Source organism: Myripristis murdjan, chromosome 7, assembly GCF_902150065.1.
Source record: "Myripristis murdjan chromosome 7, fMyrMur1.1, whole genome shotgun sequence".
Lineage (NCBI taxonomy): Eukaryota > Metazoa > Chordata > Actinopteri > Holocentriformes > Holocentridae > Myripristis > Myripristis murdjan.
Window position 1 is genome coordinate 24260286 of NC_043986.1, and position 27637 is coordinate 24287922.

General features: G+C 43.1%; 1 protein-coding gene across 2 annotated transcripts in view; it reads right to left on the reverse strand.

Annotated features, from left to right (window-relative positions):
- The window catches only part of hspg2 (heparan sulfate proteoglycan 2), a 93833-nt gene that overhangs the window by 62767 nt on the left and 3429 nt on the right, over positions 1–27637 (reverse strand). For both annotated transcript variants that reach the window (XM_030055556.1, XM_030055555.1), the window contains exons 2-3: positions 2876–3005; positions 2293–2355 (exon numbers count right to left, since the gene is read on the reverse strand). In XM_030055556.1, the coding sequence (XP_029911416.1) occupies positions 2293–2355; positions 2876–3005 (193 nt within the window). The remainder of the gene's footprint in view (positions 1–2292; positions 2356–2875; positions 3006–27637) is intronic.

The window sequence follows — 27637 nt, forward strand, 5'->3', positions numbered from 1 at the left end:
GTTATACCACTTTAACACTGACCTAAAATACCACTACCATCTAGGACTTGACTTCAGTGTAAATGTGTGAACCCGGCATTTCACTCCTGTTCTAAACCCTTTGACGCTCTCAGGAAATCATCTGTTTCAGCCCGATCAGCATAGATGTAAACAGGTCACCTGCTAATTTGAAACCCGTGTAGGCGTGATGATACAGTGCATGGTCTATGGTTAAGGCAGGCAGACCTCAGTGTAACGTTTTCTTATGTAATATGATACATTACCAACAAATCACCTCTGTTTGGATCGAACTCTGCATTTCAGTGGAGATGAAAAATTGTGGCCTCAGTTAACCTGGAGCTAAAATATGAGGTTCAGGACTTCTGTTAATGCAAACAGAGTCATCTGCCTTTTTAGTGGGTAATCCCAGGTTAAAAAGTGTGTACCAGTGCCTTAGGTATACTGCAAAAATGTCAGTAACCTATGATGAAGTGACAGCACCCTTTCAAAATAGCGTGAAATATAGTTGTGGAACTAGGACAATAATATCATCATTAACTTGCTTGCATTCTACTCCTACTTGGACAGGTAGTTTCATTATTGTTACTACAATATTGCACATATGAAATAGGTAACACACAGTGCAGATGGAGCAGAACCAAGAGGAGGATCATCTATGTGTCCAACATCCACTAAACTAAACTATGATAAGATTTTTATGTCAACATTACCAGGATCAAATGTCTTAACCTCTTCTAGCCCAGTCCACATGACTTGTTGAATTACTGAAATTCAGCTAGGCCTCTCAGCAGTGCTATTTCTGTGTGCAGGGCACATGCTATATGCCCCAGCTCTGATGTCACCTTGCAAAGCTGCTACCAAAACAATTATTCTGCCGTGATGTAATCAGCTCCACTTGCCTGTCAAGAGCCAATGTCTGGCATCAAGGACAAACTAAGACACAACAGCCATTACCCACTTGCCTGTGTCCATAATAGTATGGAAAATGATCCGCCTTATCTGGGATAGAATTTTAAGCACTTTAATAATAATAAACTGCATTGGTGAAAGGGATGAGGACATTACCTAAATGTCGGCATTATCTATCGTACCATAAATTTCCATCTGTTTATGCACAGCAAAAATAAACCCCACATACAATGAAAATTAGATCTGCATCTGTATAGCACATAGCACCACTAACATAGTATCAATGCTGTACTAATGGAAGGCCAGGACTACTGAATATATACTATTATATATAACTGGCACTGCATCGAGGATTTAAAGGCAGACTATGCAGGTTCAAATGGCAGGGCATGCCACTTTGTTTACTAATGTTAAGGATGAGGAAGAATAAAACCCCTAGGTTAATGCCAAGACTAATAATCCAGAGAATTATAACCCAGTTTAACCCATAGAATTAACACTTTCAAATGCCTCGTTTGAATCTAATGCTTTGATGTCAAATGTTCACACAAAAACATAAATAATATGTGGGATGGGATGGAATAAAAGACTTGTCCTGAACTCCTGAGGCATTTTTAAGTTATATTATTTGGAGAATTAAGTGGCATTCATCATTCTTAACCACATCATAACAAGGTGGGGAAACTGCAGAGTCTACCTCAAGAGATTGATGGCCCGATGAGGAGATGTCTATAAGAGGCAAAAACAGGCCACAGCAGGATAAAGGTGGTAAACCACAAATAAAAGCATGACTAACGCAGGAAAAACCGTCTCACGGTCACACCTACCACAAATTTTAACAAGTTATTTTTAATTTCGCTACCATGCTTCTGTGATATTTGATATGGTCGTGTCCCAATATATATATCCTTTTTAAGTCTATAAAAAAAAATGAAGGGGGTTAGAGAGAGGGCAGTGGAGGGTGGTATGCAAAACAAAGGTGTTTGGCGATATCTGCCACAGCTTTTATTGTTTATCGAGGCTTTCATGTGCCTCATTGTGCTTTCACCCCTGCTACCGGTTTAGAGGATGAAAGGAGGAGAGGAGATGTTTATGTCTCAGAGACAAATCTGTGGCTCTGTGTTATGACCACACTCCAAGCCAGGAGGGAGCGAGGAGATGGTGCAGCAGGATGTGAAGGCGACATCATTCAGGCACAGACAGACATCTAGTTCTGCCTGCATAAACACACACACACACACACACACACACACACACACACACAAACACAAGAAGCCTGCACACCACTCAAGTCAGAATCACAGAGCGTGAAGCTTCAGAGCGTCGAATGAACTTCCACACATCAGAGGACTGCAGGATTCACTGGTCCCAGTAATGACTTACTCGTGCTCCCTGAGACCACTGGAGGCCACGGTGTGCTGCCATCGTCCTCTCCACTGGGCAGATCTGTGGAGGCAGAGACATAAACAAAGCGGTATAGACAGTGGGTAGGGAAAAAACAACACGGCTCACTTACACAAACAGGTGGAACATAAATCTGTCACACGGCAGGGGTGTTTGAATGACCCCCTATATTGAATGTAAAACAAATATCAGGCATGTCTTCCTGCAGGCGAGCTGCAGACCCTTTTGTACAATCAACATGTAAATTGTCTCCGAGCTTAAAAATACTTCTCATCTGTTTCTCTTTATTTCCACCTCCTCCTTTGTGACTAGTATAACTTTAATGGTCAGTAAGAACAATGAAATCAGTGAGGGATATTCCAGTATTTTGTCCATTTGGTGTATAAAAAGAATCCTGTAGACTTCAGGAAGCATTTTCTAAATGTGCGTGTCATTAACTTCATTCTCATGTTCAAAACAGTTATGGGGTTGGCCAACAATCCAAGGAATGCATAATGAAAAACATCAATCCCACGAATTGAGGACAGCTGCCACTGTGGTCTGTGACCTCTACTGAGCCCACCTCCTGAAGCTTCATCAGCGGCGAAGTCCTCGTCATCGTCCAGTAAGCTCTGAGACGCCTGGACATTTTTCTCTGCCTCCAAGTCTTCTGGCAGAGGGACCTCTCCCCACACCTTGGAGGCTTGGGTCACCTGCAGCAAACACAGAGGGACAGAAATTTATAGAGGCTGAAGTCTGTCTGTGGAGTGGGTTACACCCAGTGCTACACAGACCCTGGGAGACTAGAGCAAAACAAAGGGCGAGACAGGAAATGTTGCATTGTGATATGTTTACTTTTACCATTCATTATCTCTCAGTGACCTCTCCCTGAGCACACATGCAAATAACGGTTTGTGACACCATTACGCATAATATGGTCAGTGCCCATAACAGATTAACAGTAAAAATGTCCACAGAACTCATAAATATTAGTTGACTTGTGTATTTCCAGTCTTAAATGATATAAACTGGCTGATGACTGCACTCATCAGCATGTGAACACACGCACACCCACGCTCCGACACAGAGACGGCACAAAACTCCAGCCAGTGCAAGCAGCTGAGGTTGACATCAGAATGATGGGATGACACAAATCTGTTTGAGTATGCTTTCAAACTTCATCCCCCTAGGGTAAAACATTTGGCATACCACAAGCACTGCTTTATGGCTGGCTCCTTTCTCTTCAGTCAGGAAGGAGTCTATCACGGAAACATTAGGTCACCTCCTGCATTCATCAGGGCATGTGCAAAGGTGTGCCTGAACAATGTAGGTGTATCTGAAAATTCAGATACAGCACCCCAGGCTAATCTATAACTTCATTCTCCGGGGCTTGAACATATTAACTGCTGTAAAAGAAAACGTTAGACTGCATTAGGATGTGCAGGTTTAAAGCATTATCGTTGCATCATCATTATTTTTTATATTGGATCTGACTTTCACAGGCTAGGTGTGGGGTGATGATGTGTGAATATTCTCCCAAGGATTAAATCAACGCAGATTTCTGTCACACCTCTCTGTGATAGTAATCCCTGACCACCCCTCTCACAGTCATATGATAAAGGGAACCCCTCCCAGCGCACCCAGTGGACCCATCCACACTCTGAGTGAGGACATAGAAAGCTTAGCAGGCTCCTATCATATCTGATCATCTTGATAAAGTTGACTGTGCCACCCAGGATCTATGTCCATATCTACTAATTCAGCTCAAAACAAGGTGTCCGAACTGAGTGCGGTGAGGTTTTATTTATCATCTCTCTAGAGGCTCTCACCCTCTCACCATCCATCCCACGCCCATAACCCAAGTGTATGTTTGAATACCACCCTGGCAGGGTGCCATGCTTGGCATTTCCAGTTGGCATGGCACGCCAGTTCCCATTTCCACCCTCTTCTGTTGTGGTAGAGTTTCCCATTTAAATGGCTTCAGCTAATAAATAACTTGATCTATCCCCCAAATCCTCTCTCCCGTGACTGAACACCCTTACAACAACAATCCCGGGCCATTTTCAAAAGGAAAACGCTGACTGGCCAAATTCTTTTCAGTGGAGCCTACCAGCCAACCGTTGGTGTGATCATCTCCTGCTTCCCACTCCCTTGGGACGGAGTACGATCTGGACCCACTCAGTGTGCACTGCTTTGCCATCTTGGTAAAAAACCTCTGCAGTCATACAGAGTAGCCATTGGCATATTTGCACCGGGTCTTAAAACGAATAGGACAAGCTCTGCTAGTTTGACACCATCAAACTGACCTCATATCCAGGAGAATGATGAGCTGCATCTGAAGCTACTTTCTCACCCCGCTTCTGCAGCATGGGTCAAATAGCTAGTGTGAACTTTGCATTTTAGTCCAGGAGTTGAGACATGTCCTCTGTGTTGAAGTTATCTCTCCCTCGAGATAAAGGTCTTGACCGGCTCTGCAATTCTTTTTACCACACCCCACCCAGAGGGCATAGGTCTCAGAAGCGCGCCTTGCTCTAGTGACTTGCTGCCATATTCACAGAGAGGAATATATAGTAAACAGGTATTTGCAAGCATGTGCATAGATGTACATGCACATACAGGTAAATGCACTTAGGCACATGTAATGCACACACGCACACACACGGGCACACATGCATTCTAACCTAGTGGAATTCCACTGTTGACTTATGAATTACTCAGTTCACAATACCACTGTTTGCCTTGCAAGATTGTTGAAGGAGCTGCAGCCAAAGACAAAAAGGGAGAGCAGATTCCATAGAAACTGAGTGGCAGGTGACACTGCATAGAAGCCTGGGGACGGGACTCAAGTTTGCCCAGCTGCTGTTTCGTGGGACGAAGGGAAATATCTGCATTTTGCTGTGTCAACAATTGATAAGCAACGGGGGGCAGAGTGTCCAGGAAAGACTGGCAGGCCTTAAATAATGGTGCCAAGATCCTCAGGGTGGTTTTACCATCAGCTGTCACAGAATCTTGCAGCTGAAGATCTGCTGTCCTCTCCACTGATACACAAATGCTGGCTTCTAACCATGAGGTCAGACTGTGTGCCACACAATCAACAATTCAACGGATGTCTATTCATTTCCTATAGAGGTGAGTGATCAGGAAAGCTGGGCTGATGCACGGACCATTAACAAGCTTGCCAGCCAAGAAAAGTTGGCTGAACTTTTAACCAGCCATCAGTAGACTGACAAATTCACATTTATAACCTTCTTTGTTTTAATGCATGGTCATTGATCCTGGCAAGAGTACAATGGACATGAGAGAGATTGTAGACACCCAAACCCCCCTAATTTTTGACAATATTTATTTGAAAAACTACTAGAATAAATGTCTGAAGAACAAGTTTTCAATCAGTGTTACTTTTAGCACTTGCCAGCAAGCTGTGTTAACTCAAAAGACAAACTTGAAATGACAATGTGAGAGGCAACATGGGAGCAGCAAAAAAAATGCATGATGTGCCTGTTCAAAACTTTGTAGCAGCATGAGATCACTATATAGATGCCACAGGAGCCTCTTGCACCGCCCACAACTTGTCAAAGTCAGTCATTAACCAAGTTGCTCCCAGTGTGAACACACAGCAAGACACACGCTGTGAAAGAACACACACAAACACACAAGAACACCCACATGGGAGCAGACACACATGCATGCACACAGACCAGAACAAACATTAGGCAGCTAGGCCCACTTACACACATGTTGAAACAAAAACCACAAATCACGCGGACAGACACACACTCATGCACACCAACACATGCATACAAACACACACACTATCATACGCCCACTCTGCAGCATTCCCATGCTGGTTACATCTGTGTGACAGCCTGGGCCTGTCATTTCACCCACTCCTCGAATAAACCCACTGATGCAGCTGCAGGACGGTGTGTGAGAAACATTTCTCAGACAACAACAGTTTGCTCCACAAACTATGAAGCTGGACCAAGCTTACATACTGTTCTCCAGAGTGAGGCTGCTTCTTTAGGGTTACCGTTAACAACATCTCCTGCGCTTGGACAACCTATCATTGATTTTTGTCCCATTGTTTGGGTGCCACTGAAGCGTGTGATGGGCAAACATAGAAAGATGAAAGCCGAGGAGAAAAAAAAAAAAAAACGTCAGCGCACTATATTGCTCGTTCCGGGGAAATGATTCAGGCACCGTGCAGCAACCTTTCAAGCAAGGCCTGCGAGGGCACTCGTGGAAAACTCACACGAGATGAATTCGCAACCTTCTTGACCCACCCCGAGACTTTTCTCTTTCCCTCTTAAAGCCTAACAATATCTCCTTAGATGTGAGGTAGCCGCATGTTCAAAACAGGAATGGAATGTAAACTGTAGAGAGCATTAAGTGGATGAAAGCTTTGACACAGGCTCTTCTCTCGGGCTAAAGTGAACCGGAGAGAAGGAGACCACCAAGCACTGCCAGGCACCAGTAACGCCTGAGTTGCAGCACCCTCCTTTCACGCGAGCCCCAGCTATCTGTGGAGTTGGCGCAGGAGTTTCAGCAGGCTTGCATTAAACCACCATTAAGACACGTATATACATGCATGCATGTGTACACTGACAGTACTAGCAGACTTTTGGCTGCCGCCCAAACCCTCCCAGGATAAAGATGTGCGGATATGCTCAGTTCCCGGTCCAATCTGATATACAATTGCACTATATTAGAAATTACGCTGGAATTAAGTTACCTATCAAAGGCCAGATCAACCCCAGACTCCTTGTATGATCTTTAATTTGAGGGAATAAAAAAAAGGCACTATAAATTAATTCTTTCATGAAATGAGACTGATTTGTGTGTGATTTTGCAGTTTTGGTTAACTAAGTTGGATTTACGATGGTACAACATAAATTGTGACTTATATGACAACATACACACGAGGAGGGTTTTTGTTTTATGCCTGGAAATTGCAGGAGTGATGATACGGAGGTAGGGAGAGGGTAAGCTCATGAGAAATGCTCCTTATCCCCAACTTGCTGTGCACACTTGCAGGTACAAGAGGCACAGACGTCTTAAGATTTTGGACAACAAAGTTTTGGCAACAGGAGAGCTTTACGTGTGTGTTTTGTTTGTGTGTGTGTGTGAGAGAGAGAGAGAGAGACAGAGACAGAGAGACAGAGACTGACAGAGTTTCCTGTGTGTTTAACCCTTGAGTGGAGTGGTGGGGGAACTGACAAACTGCCACTTCTGACACTAAACCTCTGCCTGGGCCCCTGGTGGATAAAGGGCCGATGAGTGAGGCCCTTCTGCTCTCTGCAGCTCTGTGACATTTCCACAGGGTTTAATCCGAAGTGATTGGACAGGGGAGGAAGTGCAAGGAGGCTCTTCATTCAACAGATAAACACCCTTTGACAAGTCACACAGATTGTCTTCCAAAGTGTTCCATTACTAATACCGCGGGTGCACAAACCGCTTCAATGTTTTTCAGAGTTTTTTCTGGGGAAAAAAGGGAAAAAAGGGGGGGTAATGGGGTTTAAAGTTCAGCTGAAGTCCATCAGGGGACCACTTAATAAAAACCAAGGAACAAGACTGCATTTTTGAACACATAGTTGGAGTGTCTTCTCAGCCACCTTCCCCCCATGTCATTCATTCTCTCTCCCACATAAGGGTCGTGCTACGCATTTTACAATAAGTGCAGTCTCCCACAGGCATTCCGCAGTGGACCAGAAACTTCTCGACACATGCTATCTTCTGGGGCATGCCAACACTGTTACTAATGTGAGAACGGCACACATAAGCTTCTGGTGCTGCAAAGTGCTGCAGATGAGTGCCCTGCATCGAGCTCCCCATTAAATCTACTTATTAACAGGTAACTGTGAAGGCCCTGGGGGACACTGCTTTCCCTTTCCAATAAAACTGTTTTTTTTTTTCCTATTGAAAAAGGAACTGAGCGGCCTCAAACAAAATGTTCATCTGGAAGAGGCTAAAACCAAGCGCTTGCATAGTGCATGCATAGTTCTTTGATTCTATAAGCCTCCTCTGCATGAAAAGTCATGTCTGCCACGTTTTGATATGGTTAAACAAAGCGGAGCAAAGTCGGTCTATTGTGTACTCTTATTGTGTCTTCCATCTCTCTCTCCCTGTGAGGTACGACTGAAGACTAAAATACTGTTAGTTGTGTGTGCCAAGCAGCGCCTCCAGCTAGTCAGCATCTGCCGTACAACCCAACACACTCTTCTCCTTTTACACCACACTCACTGTTTGGGGAGGCATGTCAAAATAAGCATCCGACATGTGTGAACTCGCAAGTGATACAGCTACACCGGGAGAGAAAGGAGATGTCCACAGAGCTGCAATTAAAGTAAGGAAGATTACAAAGCAAGAAGAAATGTAGTGTTTTTTCTCTCCTTCCAGGGATGAAAGGAGCATTGGGGCGAACTAATGAATCCCTTCCATGCACGCATGCGTACACTTATACATGTTTACAAAACCTCTAGGCTTAGAGGCTGTAGATTGACATTACACCAGGCCTGAGTTAAACAGTATAGATAATCCCTGGCTTTTTTTTTTTTTTTTTTTTGCCTGCTCGGTGAATCGAAGAGTGGAATTTGCCACACAAGACAATGCAATTTCAAGCAAGTTGAAAAGACCATACAAAAAAGAAAGTTATTCAGCACCTGACTGTGACTGACAGCTTTGCAGAAAATATCTGAATTGTCCAGAGGTTGTAAACTGTAATAATCTGAATCAGTTAGAAAAAAAAAGCTTATTATTTGGAAAAACCTGATTTATACTTAGAAAAGGGGAACTATGTCATTACAGCAGCTGGAGTTAAATAGAAGAAGTTAGGTTTATTTCAGACAGGACAGGGCATACACTAGCTAGTTGTAGACAGGTCCTCAGGTCACTTTCATTGGAGAAGTCTGACTCATTGACATCACAGGATTAGCGCAACATAATGTTGCAATACAATGAGTAATGATACGTTGCCATTTTTTTTTTTTTTTAGCACCTTGTTCGAAAAATTATTGCAAGTAATGGAAAATTTATTTCTGCCACTTGAGTAAAATGTTGCAAAGCAATCATTCCTGCAAATGCTAAGTGAATGGAAAGAAACCAACATAATTCTCTCACACTGCATTTTAGAAGGGCAGTTCATCTCTGTCCTAGTCTGAATCAGCTTCAAATAGCACAATATGCAAACTGGGGTTGAGTCACTGCAGTGTATTTCAGGCCAAAGGTTACAGGCTGGCGACACAACGGCCAGACAGAGAACCCAGATCATGAGTGGGCTATGAAACAAGACACCGCTGCCTGACACCAACCGGAATGCCATCTCTGAGGGGCTTTTTGCCGCTTCAGTGACAGCAGAATCATGCTGAATCAAGACCTGGAGTTTGTGTAAACAACACAAGAGCAAGTCCCTTAGATGATGCTTATTTTGATTTTAAGGGTTCACAGTAGGTGGAAGCAGAGGTCATCCTAAAACTCCCTTAACAACGTTTTCCTGGCCCAGTACTGGAATTCCCAAATAATACATCCTGTAAGTGCTTCCAAAAGTTATACTATACTCGCTTTCACTGTGGGTGGGTTCCTAAAGCATGAGCACATTCCATCCAAATGTCCCTAGTCGTGAAGGCCCAGATGACACCTTCACAACCCCCTTCTTTTCAATTATCACCCCAGCAGGGGCCTCAGCAGGGCCCCACATCCACGGACCACCTAGTCTCACCAGTGCACCTCGTCCAGCGGTGGAGTCCTAAAGGCCCCCGCCATCAATGAACAAAGGGCCTGCAGCCACCCTCTTGTTTACACACACAGACACCAAGAAATGCACACACACACACACACACACACACACACACACACATGCACATGTGCACATAAACATGCACACACTGGCAAAACAACTCATTAAGAGACACACAGCTATCAGCCTACTGTTTAAGCCAGGAATGAACCTATTCTGTTTTAATAGGGCTCTGTGGTGTGTGAGACAGGCCAATTTATTGGATTGGAGGTTTGGCTCTTAAAACACTGGCGCTCTCATTGTGAGGAAAATATCCCCATGAATGTTTATTCTCCAACAGGTTAAAAAAAAAAGTCAGAGCCGGGATGTTAAAATGTTACGCTTCACAATCTTATACTTTAATACGGAAAAGAAGAGAACAACATAAAAAGACAATGAGTCACTGATCTGACCAAAAACAAATTACTACCAAAAACACATCTCCTCCGAGGTGTGTGCCACACATCAAACATAAACACGGTGAGAGTATTTTGTGAGGTCTATAAATAGTGCGGTTGTTTCCGGTAACGGGACTTAGAAAGTGAGCTGCCGGGAGGAGGAGGCTGAGAGGCCAGCTCTGGTTCCCCCAGACGACAGCTGAGAGGCGAGGTGCTGAAACTGGTGACAGGTCGAAGGGGAAGAGCAGCTCCGGCCTGGCCAGCCCCGGCCTGGTTATTTATAACAGAAAGAGCCCCTTGAATGCAGTGCTGTGTCATTTAAGAAGTCTCCTTTCCTTCCCATCGGATAACTCTGAGGGACCAGGGAACTGCGGTGCCATAATGTAAAGCTGAGGCTGCAACGTGTGTATAATGCACAGAGCATTACACATGTCCTACAAGATGTCTAACAGTGGCATGTACACTATAACCATCATTATAGATGATTATTGTGTTCTTCACATAGTGGTGGGCATTAGAGATGACTAGAGATGACTATTGGTGCATTCATAATGTATTCACACACAAGAGATTTCTGATAAATGACCATTAATAATGTGAATATATTGACCAAGCAGGTGGAAGTTAAATAATAGAGCAGCTAGAACAGCACAAGTCCAGAAAATTGCATCCCTTTACTGTAATGCAGCCACGACAACCAGGAAAAGACAACACTTATGCCACATTATATTTCAAGGTCCAAAATCTCAAATGATATCGTTTCTCTTATTACAGTATCAACATAGTATCCTATCATAATATAGTGACCAGTCCTAGCTCAGAATATACAAATATAAGCCACAGTATGTGCAAGCATTTACAAAATATATTGTGGAAAAATATATTTCAAATGAATGTCGCAGTACACTTTTGTCCAATTTTTAAACATCAAGTAGCCGTAATGTGAACTGTATATCTCATTATTATTATTATTATTAGATAAGCCTAATGACTGATGCTGCTGAGTTAAAGGTTTGCGGGCCAGTTCAGCTTCAGGAAGGAAGTAGCGGCAGCTGTTTGATGGCTCTGTGATTAAGCTCTGGTTTCGCTACAGCAGCGGCGGCGGTGGCAGTGTTACCTTTACCCTCCTCATTCTCGCCTCAGGATCAGCTAATATGACACCACCTGTTGACTTGGCCACACTCGCATTGTCTCACATAATCACAGGCCGGAGCGAGATCAGTCTGTCAACTCACTTCCCCCTCTGTGTATCCCCGCTCGATTAGTTCATCATTCCACTGTGTGGGAAAAGAAGGCTAAGTAGAGAAAATCTGCCTAAGTACACAGCTTATGCAATTTTTTCTGGAACAAATCAGACGTTCACAATACCAATATATGTAACTCTACGTGATTTACAGGGAGATCGGAATAAATCAGCTCTGAAACTATACAATAACATACCGTATATGAGCTGACTCAGTGTGTGGGAATGCTTCTAGCCCTGGGCAGAATAGCCTCCAGGCATCCTGGCCGGAGGGAGTAATTTCATGATGGTAAAGCCACTTTCCACTAGTTCCCAAGGTCATGCTATTTGGGATGGCGATCTCATAATTAACTGGGATTTGGCAGGATACCGTGGTGAGGCTTTCGGAAAGCTAAGCTCTTCCAACATGTTGACCATGTAAAACTATGACTTTTGGATGGGCTTTGTTTGGTAACCCGAGACGCACTTTCAGCTTAGCACATCACAACAAAACCTGCTGTTAACTGAGCAGCACTCTTTGTCAGGCACCATCTGCACATCAAAGTCTCCCCCTCAACTTTTAAAGTAATACACTGCAACCTCTGCCAACACTTGCAAAAAAAAAAAAAAAAAAAATTAAATAACAATGTACACTGAAGCAGTGAGCTGTGAGAACAAAAATATTCATTCTCAGCTGTTTATGCAATTAATGTAAACATAATAGGGCTGTTGCAGAAAAGATGGCCATGCTCCTCCAGATGTTCTGTAACTGCAAAGTAAACAAGGCAGTGCTGTCTGATGTTGACAATATCATCTGAAGGTCTGGGGGAATTGGGAGGAAGCGGTGAAGGTATTCAGAGGTTATTCCTCTCTTTCAAGAGCCTGCTCCGTCCTCCCCTCTGGAAATTACCTGACAGCTGTTTCTGTTAACCTGTGTACCATGGGAAAGCCAACAGTGGGAGGAGACGACAAGACAGGGTAGGAGAAATCAGATCTGGCTTGGCTTCACACACAGAGCAATGCAACATATCCATGGGCAACCAGAGAAGGTCAGCTTTCATTACAACCCACGCAGACAGCACAACTATCTTCTCAATGCCAAAACACAAGATAAAAGACTGTTGTTATAAACTGAAAATCATATTCATAAAAATATAATGGGTTAGATGACTTAGGTTAATACCAAGTGCTAATCAGAAATATATTTACAAAATGCAAAGCCATTCATAATGACTCATTTTCTTTCAGGGATCATCTGATATTGAGTCACAGTGTAGGCAATGACAAAATCATTTTGGTTTCAGGCATAAACAACAGGGTGATGCCAATTTTTTCAGATTATGTCTTTTTAATCATGCATGACTACTAAGTCAAGTTACCTCAGTCCCTTTCATAGAGTCCATATCAGCTAACTCCTAAATTAGCCATGCTTTCAACATGTAGAAACCCCCTTACCTCCTGAGAGAAGTGCAGTATGAAGACACTGACAGTGTGAAAGCTCTAATAAGTGCAAAGACTAAAAACAACCAAAGTAGTTGGATTCCATGCACCTCAAAATAGAGTGGAAACATTGTTCTTGTCACTGGATCCTCAAGTCACAGAGACTAGAGAGTTTTGGCTCTGTTGAGGTTCCTCCTAGTTTACTGGCTCCTGTTTCTGGGGGATTAATTATTCAATAAATAGGCAAGTTATTTCTAAGTATGCCTGAAACATCATGCAAAGTAATCACAGTTATGAGTCATTACAAACAATGCTATTATGAATGCTCACAGCTGTTTCCACATTACGTACATTTTGGCAGGGCAATGGCCATAAGTCAGTGCCACAGCAATGAATGCAATGGCACTGATGCATTCACCATTGAGTAACATGCGCCAGCATATTGCTTGAGTCATCTGTGATTTTATTGTTGTTTTTGTCTGCAAAAGTCTGGATTCTGTTCTAAACCCGGCTGGCCAGGGCATAGTGCACATGCCTGTTTGAAGAACTGGCAGCAGGAGAGAAATTCATTTACACAAGAGCTGTGTTTGCCTTAGCAATCCAACAGCTGCAAGCTGCTGTGCCATTTTCATGCACAATGCTGTTCTTAGTTTCTCAGGAATTCCACAAAAATGAGCTCTCAGCTTGATTATGGCCTTAAAAGCATAAGTTTTAGCTCAAGTACATCCATTGTGGGGATTTACTGTTGGTAATTGATGAAGAAGGAAACGTGGTGAGGAAGGTGACTTGCAGAAAACCATTTCACGGCCGACTCGCTGACTGAGAGCTACAGGAATGACAGAGGTGGAATTCCAGGGGAGATAAAAATACCTCAGGAGCTGCGTCGCTGCAGGTGTTATTACACCCTCCTTCAGAGGCCCTGTGGCCAGAGAGGGCGTCGGTGCAGGATGGAACAGGGGGTACAGAGAGGAGCCCGCTCACAGGTGCCAGCACGGGTGGCATTTCAAATGTCATCATTTCAGAAACTGATTTGTTTACTACTGTTTTACCATTTGTAAATATCAAAATATTATATTTTACAATGCAAAACTGACAAACTTTGATGAAGTGACGACCTGATAGACTCAACTGACCAAAAAATCATGTAATCTATCAGCAAGAACCATGTCCTCACTGAGTCCTCACTTCAATCACTGAAATTTTGCATAATGCACCTTTAAGAGTAACAAAACCTCATTTATTAGAAGCCACATACAGTATCTCTTCTTTCAAGCTTAAGCATGTAAGGCCTACAGGTCAAACCGCGTATTCTCCACAGCCACAAGCTAATACAATCGTCACTATAGTTTGGCACTTGAGACTACCCAGCTTGTGTATTTGCAGAGCAACCCGAAATCATTTTGGCCGTGATATTCAAAGATGCTTTTGTGCAAGGCTCTCCCCAGTGTAAAACTCCAAACAGTTTCCAGATCCACCATCAGAAAAGGTTCACTACAGTAGACTGTCTGCTGTTCTTGGCAACCCTCTCACCTTCCCATTTGAGGTTAGCTCTGGACAAGAATCAATAAACACTGAAGAAAACCATGCTTCTGAGTGAGGGCAGACACAGCCAACCGTTGCTCAGCACATTAGCCCGCCCAAATCTGTGCACCCCTCTGAAATTGACTGTAGATGTCTTCAAATCAGTCAGGTCATGTAAACATAAACATAGTAATGAGCCGCACCCCTGAGCTTACACTGATTTGTTTCAAGTAGGAATACACACAGATTCAAGGGTGACACTTCTCTATTTATACTGCTCCCCACTTTGCTATTTGGAGAATGGAGTGTTTTAGCAACTGGATTTTGACAGAATCCAGTTTATTCAGTTAATGACCAAAAATAGACATGGATGTTATGAAGCAAATCCACCCACACTCTAACTATCAAGTTGTGACCTTAAACTGCAGTCTAACAAGGGACTTTCCTTCAGATATCCTTCCATGTTTAGCAAAGGAAGTGATTTATATCTCCCAATCCAAACATCATGGCACATTGCAGCCATCTGCCAAAAAGACAGCGAGCGTTGCCTCTTTAGCGATTCCCTGAAGTAGAGAAATGTCAGCATTCCCAAAACCAATTATTTGGTTCGGCATATGAGAGAGGATCAGGTGCCTACTTTGACAGCACGAAATGCTTTGTTTGTGATTGGCTCTCACCATCTCCATTCTCTCCTTTAAAACCCTTGGACTTAGACTCCCCCTGTCACCCACTGACAATGGATCAAGGAGCTGGGCACTCGCAAAGGATTATCTCTTCTGGAGGCTGGGTAAAGGCGAGGAAGGATGTGGGGAATCCTGGCGATGTGAAGGCTGGATTTCTCCAGGTGTAAAGCTCCTTTGTTGGGGTCAGTCAGGAGACGCAAACCTTACACATGAGGTAACTACTGCCCAGACCATTAAGGTCATTTCCTCCTGTATCTTTTATGACTGTATCCTACCAATTCTGGCACTTTGCAAGCACTTAAATTGGCTTTCTGAATGCACCTGAATATAGCAGGACACAAAAAGACAAATCATGAACTTTCATGGGGAAAATAACTTGGCTAAAAGTAGTATAAACATTTAGCCACTGTTGATTCCATGCTAGCAAAAAAAAAAAAAAAAAAAAAAAAATTAGTTCATCATGCCGCTGCAATCCCTCCAACTTCAGAAACAAGTATGGAAATCCTGGTCAGCCAAGCACTGAGTCAGGCTTAGAGCAGACTTTGGATAAGCAAACGGAGAGGGTGCAGGATGAAGATATGGTTATGAATGAGAGCCGGGGGGGAAGCTGTTGGATGGGAGATAAACAGTAGCGCCGTCATTGCTCTTGTCCAAGGTCAACAAGGGGCTATGCAGTGAGACTTCTCTGCATCATTCGCCTTTGCAGAAAGCTGCGGTCCAGTTTATCATCTTAACATGCATAAGCCATGCTTAAAAATGCATCATCAAAGTCTCAAGTTTTTTATTTTTTGCTTGTTGCAATGGCAGTGTCCAGGGTAATGACTTTCTCATTACTTTTCCCATGCCATCATTACTTATTGCTTCACCAAAAATGAAACACCACAGCACTAGTCGCACTTCAAGGCTAAAGCACTCCATATTTGGTTACTAACTGTGCAACCACATTAACCTATTTTAACTCCTCAAGGCTACGAACCTTCCTGTCTAGACTGTTTTCCTGTAGGGATCGTGCACCAGTCTACTTATCAGGCTGAAATATGGTTTGTGATGTGGTTGCTGCTATTGTGAGTCACAATTGGATTTATATGGCTTATCCAGCTGTCTATTACAAAGAGTGTCCAACACATCTGATTTAAATGTGAGCAGTGACACCTTATCTCAAAGCCTATCGTTTTACCAGGTAAAACACGGAGCAGAACATTTCCAGTGCTGTTGATGGATCTGCAAACACTCATGTTAGGATAGTAAGTGTGATAAAGTAGCAATTCTATAATCCTGACAACAATCCCATTGTCCTGTATGAGGCTGGAGGAAGGAATTCCCCCAGACAGGACCACGCCTGCTGGATCTTACGCTTGGAGATCCAGCTAAAATCCCTCGGCTATATTAAACATTTCCTTCACTTAAATTACTCTTCCTTCCCCAGATACTCCCAAAATAAACCGTCTACACCTTCACTGAGAGCAGAACAATACCTAAATGCAAACACAGCATTCCCTATAATGTAAACAGACTGGATCACCGTAAACAATGGCAGATTTATGTAAACACAAGATACTGATAGCATATTTCTACAAATTTTTCCACGATTTACACCCTCAAGGTATGAAAAAAAAAATGCTTATCAGAACGTGCACAGAGGCATACTTTAAGCTTTCTTTCCACATTATGGAGACTATAACATGAACTTAAACTTACAGTATTATAGTATGGTTGTTTCAGAACTAATGAGCAATAATCCCACTGTCAGGTAATTGAAACCACAAACCTTTACTGACGCTGGTCATTGCAGACATTTACCTTGCAAGCCCAGGCTCCTTAAATGAGCCTTTAACAGCCCTGCTCCTGTGCTTTGTAAAAGACCCTCATTACAATTAGCCAGGAGCAGGACATGAAAGAGAACAGTTAACCTGAAAAAGTCGGGTCAGTTTGACAGTAACTCTTATTCCTTGATGTCCAAACCTGGAGGGCGTATTGTGTTCCCAACGTTTATTATTATCCCCAACTGACACCTTTAAAACTAAGTCAACATAGCTGTGGTTGTACTATGAATTTCATGAAAAAAGATTAAGTGCACACTCTACAATACTCCAATATTCTAATAAAATAGTGCGATGATGACCATTGTTGATACTGGTTTAATCTCAGAACCCATTGGCTTATGATGATTTAGCCTCTGGGGACGACAGACAGTAGTTCCTGTGTAGCTGCTGACTACTTCCGTTTCACTTTCACTTTCAGTTTCTTTTATTACACAAGTTACACAAGTTTCTCAACACAATACACAAATATCAGTATTTTTTGGAGGTGTTTTAGGTCCAGACGACACTTCAACCGATGACGTTCTGCCTCTTTCGCTCTCCATACACTCTTTACCTTCATAAAACCACTAAGACTACAAACAGCAACCAGAACGCTTCCACTACTAAAATCTTGTCCCTTGTCTGCAGATTCTAATCTGTTTATAGAGATTAATGTCTGTTATACAAGAGCATGAGAGTCTGCAGCTTCTCCTTTTGTTCCATGAAACACCTTCCTCAGAGAGCCTGCATCTCAAGCAAGTCCCTATCAAAGATCACTCACAAGTCCACAGCATCATGTATCTTTAACTATTAAATTACCATTAACATTATTTTTTGTCTAAATACTAAATACTGTTCTTTCCAATTGGAGCTCTTCTTAAGTGAGGGCTTTGGCAGTACAAAACATGACTAAGTAAATCACTGTGACGACATTGTGCATTTAAGTACAGAGACTTGCGACTGGCTTTGTAGCAGCCTCACAACAGACCCGAGGGCCGTGATCTATCAACCGTAAACAAAGTCTGGGAATATCTTCCTCTTGATGGTTGACAGCCGAATTTCACCTGTCCTCATAACTCAACGACAGGCCTTAATTTGAGGGTGCGCTCACACCTAGCGAGACATCTGTTTGCCAGAGGTTTATGCAATAATACAAGAAAGCAGGAGGGCTAACCTGCCCATTCATTGGAAGCAGATGTGAGGGATCCATTTCCTACCATAATAAGAGGTAATTACAGGCATGGGGCCCTGTGTGTTCGTGTGAAAATACACTGAGCTCCGGTGGTTAATCAGCGAGGCAAGCCAGGCAGGTAAGAGAGAAGGCAGTGAAACTAACTGCAGTCTGCTGTATGTGTGACTCATCACTGTGCTAATGGACAAGCCAGTGCAAGCCAGTTCATGACCTTCCAAGGGAAAAAGAGCAGAAAGAGGATAATTTCGGTCTCAGCTTTCACCGGTGATCTTACGTCACCGGTCCTGACCATGGACCCCGTAAAATGCTCTTCCAGCCTAAGTTCCGTAACATAATAACAAGAGCAATTATTTTCAGGTAACCTTAAACATTTTTTGGGGGGCGGGGCTTGTATTTTTAAATATAATCATCTTAGCAAACATTCACTCCTTGACTTGAATTGATTCCAACTATTCCAGGCCAGGGGGCTAGATGGGGGCAGGAGAAATAGTGCTGACTAGCCCTCAGAGACACAGCACCCAGGGCTGATCAGGCTATGAAAACTCTGCCTGTCTGGTCTGCCCCTTTAAAAAATAGGCATGAACAAACAGCTCTGTTCTTATTCTTCTATTATCTCTCCTAAATCTCTCTTTCCATTCTTCCTGCACCAGGGAACCCCTGGTGAAACAACAGACTGAAGTTTGACATGTGCCCACGGGCAGGACTTGTGTCCGTGCCAGAGAATCTGACTGCAGTCTCGTCTTTGTGCCAAATTTCAGCCCCCGTGTGCCCCTGCCTCCACCCCTTGTACCCATGACAGGGTCATAATAGAGCCCCAGCAGGAGTAGCCTGTGGGGGAGGTCGTCGTGGCACAGCTGAAGCAGCCTCCTCCAGGCACTCACAATCCACGTAAATCACAAAGGCCCCTAGTTCAGTGGGGAAAACCATTTAATTACCCTTTATAAAGCAATAATTGCATGATTTGGCTGGAGGTGCCGTCTGGGTGAGCATGAACTGAACAGGGAAGCCATCACTGTCCCTGATGAATGTGGAAACAACAAGGGCAGCAAAGATCCACAACACAGATTAGCGAGTCCAATAAACTTATCTCACATCATTAAGGCTTTGAAACGAACACCCATGCAATAAAAGATGACCACAAAAAGAAGTCTTAGACCATCTTGGCAGTGTAGTACAATCAGCTCGAACATTACAGTTGCACGCTGATTAAAAAAATAGAACATCTGCAAGTCATGAACAGCTGGTGTTCCCATAACTATAACGCTCAGTGATGTGGTGTGGTGAGGACCTTGCTGGTAGTCACCAGCAAATTACTGTAAATTGCGTTCACATCAACTGAGAATGCAGGCTGACTCACACTTTGAAAGAAACCGACGCTGGGAGTTTGAAGAACAGATTATGGATTTGTGGATTTACCTTACAGGGGAGTCATCTATGAGCCATAAAAGCAGTCAGATGTTGGGGAAGGAAATTTAAAGACAGCTGCTCCATGTTATCAAAAGGAGAAATCCACGAGGGGCTATGTGAAAACTGCGACATAATGTTTGATAAAGACACACAGAATAGGCAACTCTGAGCTTTTACAACTAGAATTTGAAATTTATGACTTTGGCTACCCGTTAAGTCGTGGACAGGTGTGGAATTTATCAAGTTTGCCCAATGCTAACCAAACCACGCTTTTCTCACTGCATACTGTGTTATGCTCGCTCTTTCAGTGTTTGTATTACAGCTGCACTGGCTGAACCGTGTGTGAGAAAGAATATTATAGCAAGCGGAGTTTTCTTTTGGAGGATGACACTGCTTTGAGTCTTAGCGCATCAAACCTTATATTTTGTAGCAGAGTGAACCAGTAAGTAACACAACTGGCATAGCATGGGGGTACACCATTGTTAGCTCCCGATTCTTTTGTTGAATGCCCAAGTACAGACCGGAGTCAATCTTCAGCTCTCAGATATAATGTTTATTTGGTCACATATAAAGCAAGGCAGCGCTGGTCTCAAAGTGACAGGGCTCTCGCCGGATCTCTATCAGAATGAGCCCCGATATCAGGAAATGATGCACATTTATGTTCTTGGGCTGGGCCTGCCACATACATAGGTTGGACTCACGCAACCGGGTATAATTGGTCAGATACCCGGACATGGACAGGCCAACCACTGTCCATGCCTTGTTCCCAGAATGTGTGATACTATGTGTGTGAATGTTGACTGGGCGTGTATCTAATGCAACAGACCTAACTAACAAGATAGAGAAAGTACATCTGGCTCCTGCTGTGTCTATCCTCTGCTTAGCAGCCAAGCTGCCCTGAACAATGTAATACATTGGATAATGCAAGAAACATTGAACTATACCACCAATTGTAACACCATTAAGAGAGACACTGACAGTAACAGTGCAGTAAAAGTGAGCCCATTTTTTATTTGGTCCTTTGTGCCATAAAGCAACATTTCTGGCACAAAGAGACGCTTTAGAGAGACGTAGAATACACACAGAAAGCAGCACAGATGATAAAGCACATATTCATCTTTGGTCTCATTATACTATGCTATCTACATCAATTAGTACAATGCACTGAGTGTTCATATGAATATTCTATATGTAGGGGGTTTAAGGGAGTGATTTTTTTTTTTTTTTTTTTTTACGTATTTTAATCAAAATGGTTTTTTAAATAGCTCTCACTCGCTGAGGCCTTTGAGACATGTTTGATGAAAATGTGCTGGGCAACATTCAGAGCTACATAAACACGCCTTGTAGCAGCAGAGTATGTGGATAACTGTTCATTCTACGGAATCAACAGATGGTTTGGGTGGGGAGAAAATTATATACAGCCACTTTAGTCTGAAACCACAGAAATTCCCTTTGCCTCACCAACAGTGTTACAAGGCCAACTTCTAGCTTCAACAGGCCTGCTCGTAGGCTATTCTAGCACATCGTCAAACCTCCGGGCATACAATGGGGCACCAAGCACCTTGTATCAGTGTTGCTAAGGTGTGAAATCTATATGTAAATGTTTACCTTGGATGGACTTGCCAACACCCGTGCTCAACGTGAGCAAAGGAAAACTTGTATCTGCAATCCTTCACTCAGCTTCTCCATGATGGTGACAGGGAGCAGCTTCCAAGGCATTCGACAAAGTGTACTTAAAAATGTTTAGAAGGCGTAACGGTGATGGTAACCAGCCAAAACCGCGAACGGCGGCATGATTTCGATCAAGTAAAGCACTCAGCTATACACAGGGATCCACATTCCATTCTTATCACTGGTTTGATTTTCATTCACACAACTTCTGCGAGGTCCCTCATACAAATCTGTAAAGCTGTTGCACCTTGAGGCTCATGCAGCAGGGTCAGCCACAAACACCACATTTGTCTCTGTGGCCACACTCCGTCCTAAAGACTATGTCAACTTCGACACTCATCCAGTTGTTCTACAAATGTAGTGCAAGATTACAGCTGGCTAAGGAAAAACCAAGTGAGTGCAAGAACTAAGCAGCAACAGGTCATATATTCAGTATGTGAGTGTTATACACCAAAACATCCCAAAGACTTCAAGTCATTTGCAAAACTTTCTAAAATGCACACATTTTATTTGCCTCACTTTCCTCATTCCCAGTCAGGCCATGGTCTGTGGTGTCTGATGCGAGCGATATTTGCTTTTTCATTAAAACTACAGTCGGCTATGTGGGTGAGTGCGTGTCTGAATCAAAGAGTTTCCATTACAAGACATTTTGGCTTGTGACACGGAACTTGCATCTTCAGAGGCGGCAAACCTGGATGGAAAATATTTCCAACCGAGCAGGTCTCCTCAGTTGAGACAGACTGTGATGGAAATTCAAATATCACAGTCTAACAGGGAGAGGAAAATAAAAACAACAAGGGCTTGTGCTTCAGCGTAATTGTGCACCATGAGATCCAGGGGAATTTATTAATCTCTAGTTCCAGCATGTTATTTGGTGAGCAATAAAAAACTTATGAGAGCTTCTGTACAGTTTTGCTACCAAAGGCTGTAACCAGATGACAGACACACCAAATGAATTACATATCTCTGTGCTGGAAATACAGACCTGTAATAAATATCCCTGTGTGTTTACTCAACATGAAGGTATGGCTGAAGGTGCAGAGGAGAAGCTGTGCTGGTTGAGATATGAATGCCTAGAAGGAAATTTGGCATGACTGAAGATTTGTGGATTTTCAAATCTGAACATACTTCAGACAGAAAATACATTTTAACTAGAAAAGAAACAGGGGGTGGGGGGTGGAAAAACAACAAATAGGAAGGGTTATTTCTTTCGGCATCTATAGAACAGGACATGCCCTGAATTGCACACAGGAAAGCCTGAATAAACTTTGCTGCAGGGGAAGTGGGCTCCTCTTGTCCTGCAGATAATTCCAGGTTTCATTTCCCCAACAGGATGATGATTCAGCAAGGGCCAAGTTTTGGACCATCACAAGCCACTGCACCAAAACAATAGACTGCTGGCAACATCTTAACGCAAACCCATTTGATTGCATCTCTAAAGATACCAAATCACTTGGCCAGATTTCCTCCCTCATTTTTGGAGGGGGATATGCTGGAGCACTGCACGCAGATACTGGTCAGACTGGATGGTCTAAGACACTACAACTGAGATATAAACAGCTCAGGTACAATATGCAAGGATGTTATCGCTGGTAAATGCTACCAGAGGGAATGTGAGCGGAATGGGGGAGAGACAGAGAGAGAAAACAAAAGAGACAGAGAAAGAAGAGAATTCCTCAGGAAGGATAGTGTGTTACTGTGAGTGTGAGTGTGAGTGTGTGTGTGTGTGTGTGTGTGTGTGTGTGTGTGTGTGTGAGTGTGTGTGTGTGTACAACAGAGAGAATGAGTTGTTATGTCTCATGGGACAGCTGCTGACATGCTAACACAGACCAGACTGGTGCTGCTCTCAAAGGGGTTTATCTCCTGGCTCTCCAGAGGGCCTGAGCAGCAGAGGGAAGGCCCCCGCTGTGCTGACATGAGAGCTGAACACTTCCATAAAGAGGGCAACCCAGAGGCCGATATCTGACACATATCAGTGGCATCCAAAGATACCCTTTTTCCAACTATGCAGCACCAACATTTGCTGTGTAGCTTTCTGCTTGGGACGCACCACTCAGTCAGCCTGGGGCAGAAACCGTGCAGTTGTTTCAAAAATTAAAGTGACTGGTGAGCAGCCAAGGCTTTTTGTTTAGCCTGTCACAGATTGCATGCATCATTTTTTAAAACTTTAAAACTTTTTTTGGCCCATTATAACATCCAAACTTAAAATTTATATAGTATACTTCAGTTAATTTCATTTCCCAGTCACATTTATTTCTGGGGATTGTTATTTTTTATGCAGGCAGTTATTGTCCAGAGTTTGCACTTTAGTTTTAATTGGAAAAGATAGACATGCAGAAACATCCAGCTGTGTGGCACAGCTGAAGCATCCAGTGTGTGTGTGTGTGTGTGTGTGTGTGTGTGTGTATAAGTTTTTTTTCATTATTAAAGACTTTGTTATTTGAATATTTGAAATTAAATTGGTTTTGGGACTGGCATTGGCAAGTCAGGATTTTTAAATAATCCGCAATCAGAACTGGCCAATAAATGAATGAATGGATGAATGAATGAATGAATGAATGAATGAAAAATTCAATGCCTAATTGTTTGTGTGTAAGGTCAAATGTTCTAGGTGGGAAGGTATTACAGCAGCATGCACTTGGCAGCTGATTCCAGAGCGAGCATGTCACAAATTGAGCAGAACTGAGTTTTAGTAAAGTCACAAATTGAGCAGAACTGAGTTTTAGTAGAGTTGCTTATCTTCACAGCCGACCTTAAGAGCTATTCTGGTACAATACTGACACACAATCCCATATAAAGGGAAAAACAAAGGGGTGAGATGCTACAAGTTGTTTTCCCTCTGTTTACCTTTCACTGAACAACTACAACCTGGAGGCCACAAAATTCCTTTTGCCCGCCTCCCACTTTGAACATTAGGGGCTTAACAACAGCTTAAGTGAATTTGCATCTTCTTAAGCTTACAAAAAAAAGGCCTTGCAAAAAAGGAGGCCTCTCAGTTACACAGGTAGAGACTTGCCTTACATTAAAGGGAGGTTGGAGGCAGGGCTTTGTGGTCTTTTCAGAAGGGCTGGATGGCAATCATCATCTCTGATAAGACTGAGAGTGGGATTTGTTCTAAACACTTCAGACCATGATATAGCGTCAGACCTGATTTTAAAACACAGCGGAGAGAAAAAAGAATGACCGTGTTCCATTTGAAAACTCCAGGAAACAAGACTAGGTCAATACCTAGTAAATGGCTGGACTGTGACTACATTTAGAAAGTGGCTGCTTTGACCTTGATTCCGTTAACAGTGGCTGTGCTGCCTATATACCACTGCAGGGTATACAGACTATTTGTCTATTGAAAATGTCTGAAAGACTACATGACCCTATTTCTAGTGGGTCATTTCTTCTTTCATCATTTTAATTCTACTTTATTCTCCGCTTTATTTTAGTGTTTACTCACTAACTACTTTAATCTCCTTTCCTCTCACTTCCCACCTTCCCACACAGACACACACACACCTTCACCTACTCCTCTGGTCTCTCACTGCACACACACCAGCTTGCCCCACCCTTCATCCTCCTGTCCCCCTTCTCTCTCTCCCTGTATGTGTCTGCTCTGCTCTGTTGATGGTCTTTGTCAGCAGTGTGTCTTGCAAAGTCACCCACACAACTTGCATCTTGGATTTTTTGTGATGTCACGACCGCAGGTGAACCGCGCGTGGAGGTGCCTTGCTGTAACAGCTCTGTGTCCAACCAGGAGAAAGTCAGACTCATGAAACTTGCATTGTAGTTGATAATCTATCCGTTTTCAGCAAATCTCTTAGTTACACTTAATATTGTTTATGTGAAGCAGCCATTTGGAGTTAGTTTTATTGCCTTTGCGTGCAATAAATCTGGAATGAGCTGCAGTCAATAAGTAGAATTACTGCAAATGTGACAGTAAAATAGATAACCGTTCGTGCCGATTCATTTTGAAAGAGCAACGGCCAATGTGGACACTTCAACACATGGCAAACCAACAGCAGCCGTCACCAATTCGGTGTTTACCAGTGACGTTGTTGGTTGGAGGACCAATCACACAACCTCATCATTCAGTCAATTACATGTCAGATGTGTAGGGCTGGCACTGCGGTTCGGTCCAGCCAAAAAAGTTTACTGTTGGTAGCACACAGAGAAGCCTTTGGTGAGGAGGGCAGCAACCCCCATCAGAGCAGCTGTATAAGTAGGGAGGGACCACACAAGACAATGCAGGAGCTCCCCTGAGCAGTAAGGAGAATGCCAAAGTGACTTTACATCAGTGCCACTAGAAAAGACAATGGGGGATTCAATAGGTCACCGACAACTATAAAGTGCCTTCAAAGGGAAAGTGCACTGCAGTTAACTTAGCATTTTGATGCATCTCTAATAAGTGCAAGCTGGTGTGCAGCCGGAGGAAAAAAAGCACCAGTAACCCGATGTGAAACGATTGAAAAAGATTGCTTAAGATGGAAAAATCAGTCGGGGTCTGATCTGTTGCTGTCCTTTGTTCTTATTATCAAGCTCAGTGACTCATGTTCAAGACTTGAGGTTAACCATTTCCAGAGAGAGTAGAACGACCACTGGCATCAGAGTGCATCAAATTTAAAACCTGCTTCTCGCTCAAATACTTTTAACAAAAATATGAGGGAACTGAAAAGGAGGGCAAGAGAAAACACACTGTAAGTTTGCTCTCAGGATTACCACTTAGCCACAGAGAGCGAATTAGTCTTATTTACCTGTACATTCTGTATTACAATGTAATGAATACTGTCAGTGCCTATTTCTACCTAGCGCACACCAGCATTGACCAAACACACTGAGGGGGAACAAGTGAAGCGTATTACCGCAAATTGTTTCTGACCACTACCTACTTTTAGTGGCTTCACTTTGGACAATGCGTTGTGTCCTCAAGCCATCCTGTGACCGCACCATGAACTCAATTGCAGCTCCATAAAACAGGAATGAGGAGCAATATATAGGTGCTTTCACTCAAGCAGAATGAGCCACAGGGCAGCTATTTAACTATTGAGTTAACATGGACGCCTATATTGTTCCACTTATGCTTAGATTTCACATCTATAGACTTACAGTGAGTAGTAAAACTCTTATAATGTTGCTTTTAAAGTGATATGCAACTTCAGGAGAACACTTTTCAACTTGCACAGATCAACAGAAGTTCAGCAGCAGGCGTCCAAAATTTGTTGCCCTCAGGGTCTGGTATTCAGTCTTTTTCCAGGTTCTTGATTCTGCGCATTTTGTAAACGACGTCTCAGTGTGCTTCTTTATAAATAACTCAACTCACCCCGACCCTACCTGCTCCCTGCATTTTTTTAAAATCATGATCCAGGACACAGAATGGGGGAAGAAAATGACCTGAATGCTCTTTTCCTTGTTTGCAGGTGTATTGAAAGCATCAGTGTTAGTCTTCAAAGTGAAAAAGGACTCTGTCACCAGCATGGCCCGTGTATGCCAGCTCACAATTTATGATCTCCTCTTGCGATATGGAAGCTAAAAAAATGAAAATATCCCAAAATAAAATATACTGTAGCTTTAAAGTTTAAACAGCAGGATGCAACATAACTAGAGGCAGGGGTTTTCAAGCCGATATTACGTTGGGTGGATAGTCAGATAAGGCTTGATTAGAAACCACAGCCACACATGTGCTTATACTGTAGGTAAATGAGTGTAAAGGCAGCGTAAGGGAAAAGAGCGGGTCTGTAGCTGCAGCAGACGGCACTGAGAGTATGTGCGCTCATGTCAGCACATGCAACGCGCTGCTGCTGCTGCAACAGCTGAGGTGCAGCTGTGTTTGGAGTCGGCTCCTCTGCCCGACACGGACGCGACGTACATGAAAGCTGAATGATCCCACAACCGCAGAACACACTACATTGTGAGATGACATTTGGGACGGGGGGCAGGGTTCGTAAAGATGACAGTGGTGGAAGAAAACCCCTGGCGCAGGGAAGCAGCGGAGGATAAATCCAAATAGATTTCGAGTAGATTTTACCACCCAACTTTTAAAGTGATGCCTCTCTACAATTTGATTTTTAATGTATGTTTTTTTTTTCAACATCAATGGTTACCTGCCTCATGGTGATCAGCTGATTGAGTTAATAACTTAAAATCATGCCTTTTTAATGAAGTACTGTACTTTTTTTGGAATAAATGAATGATCTTTACAAAGAAATGCAAAATCTTTAATTTGCCAAGTTAAATGGTAATAAGTCTCCTG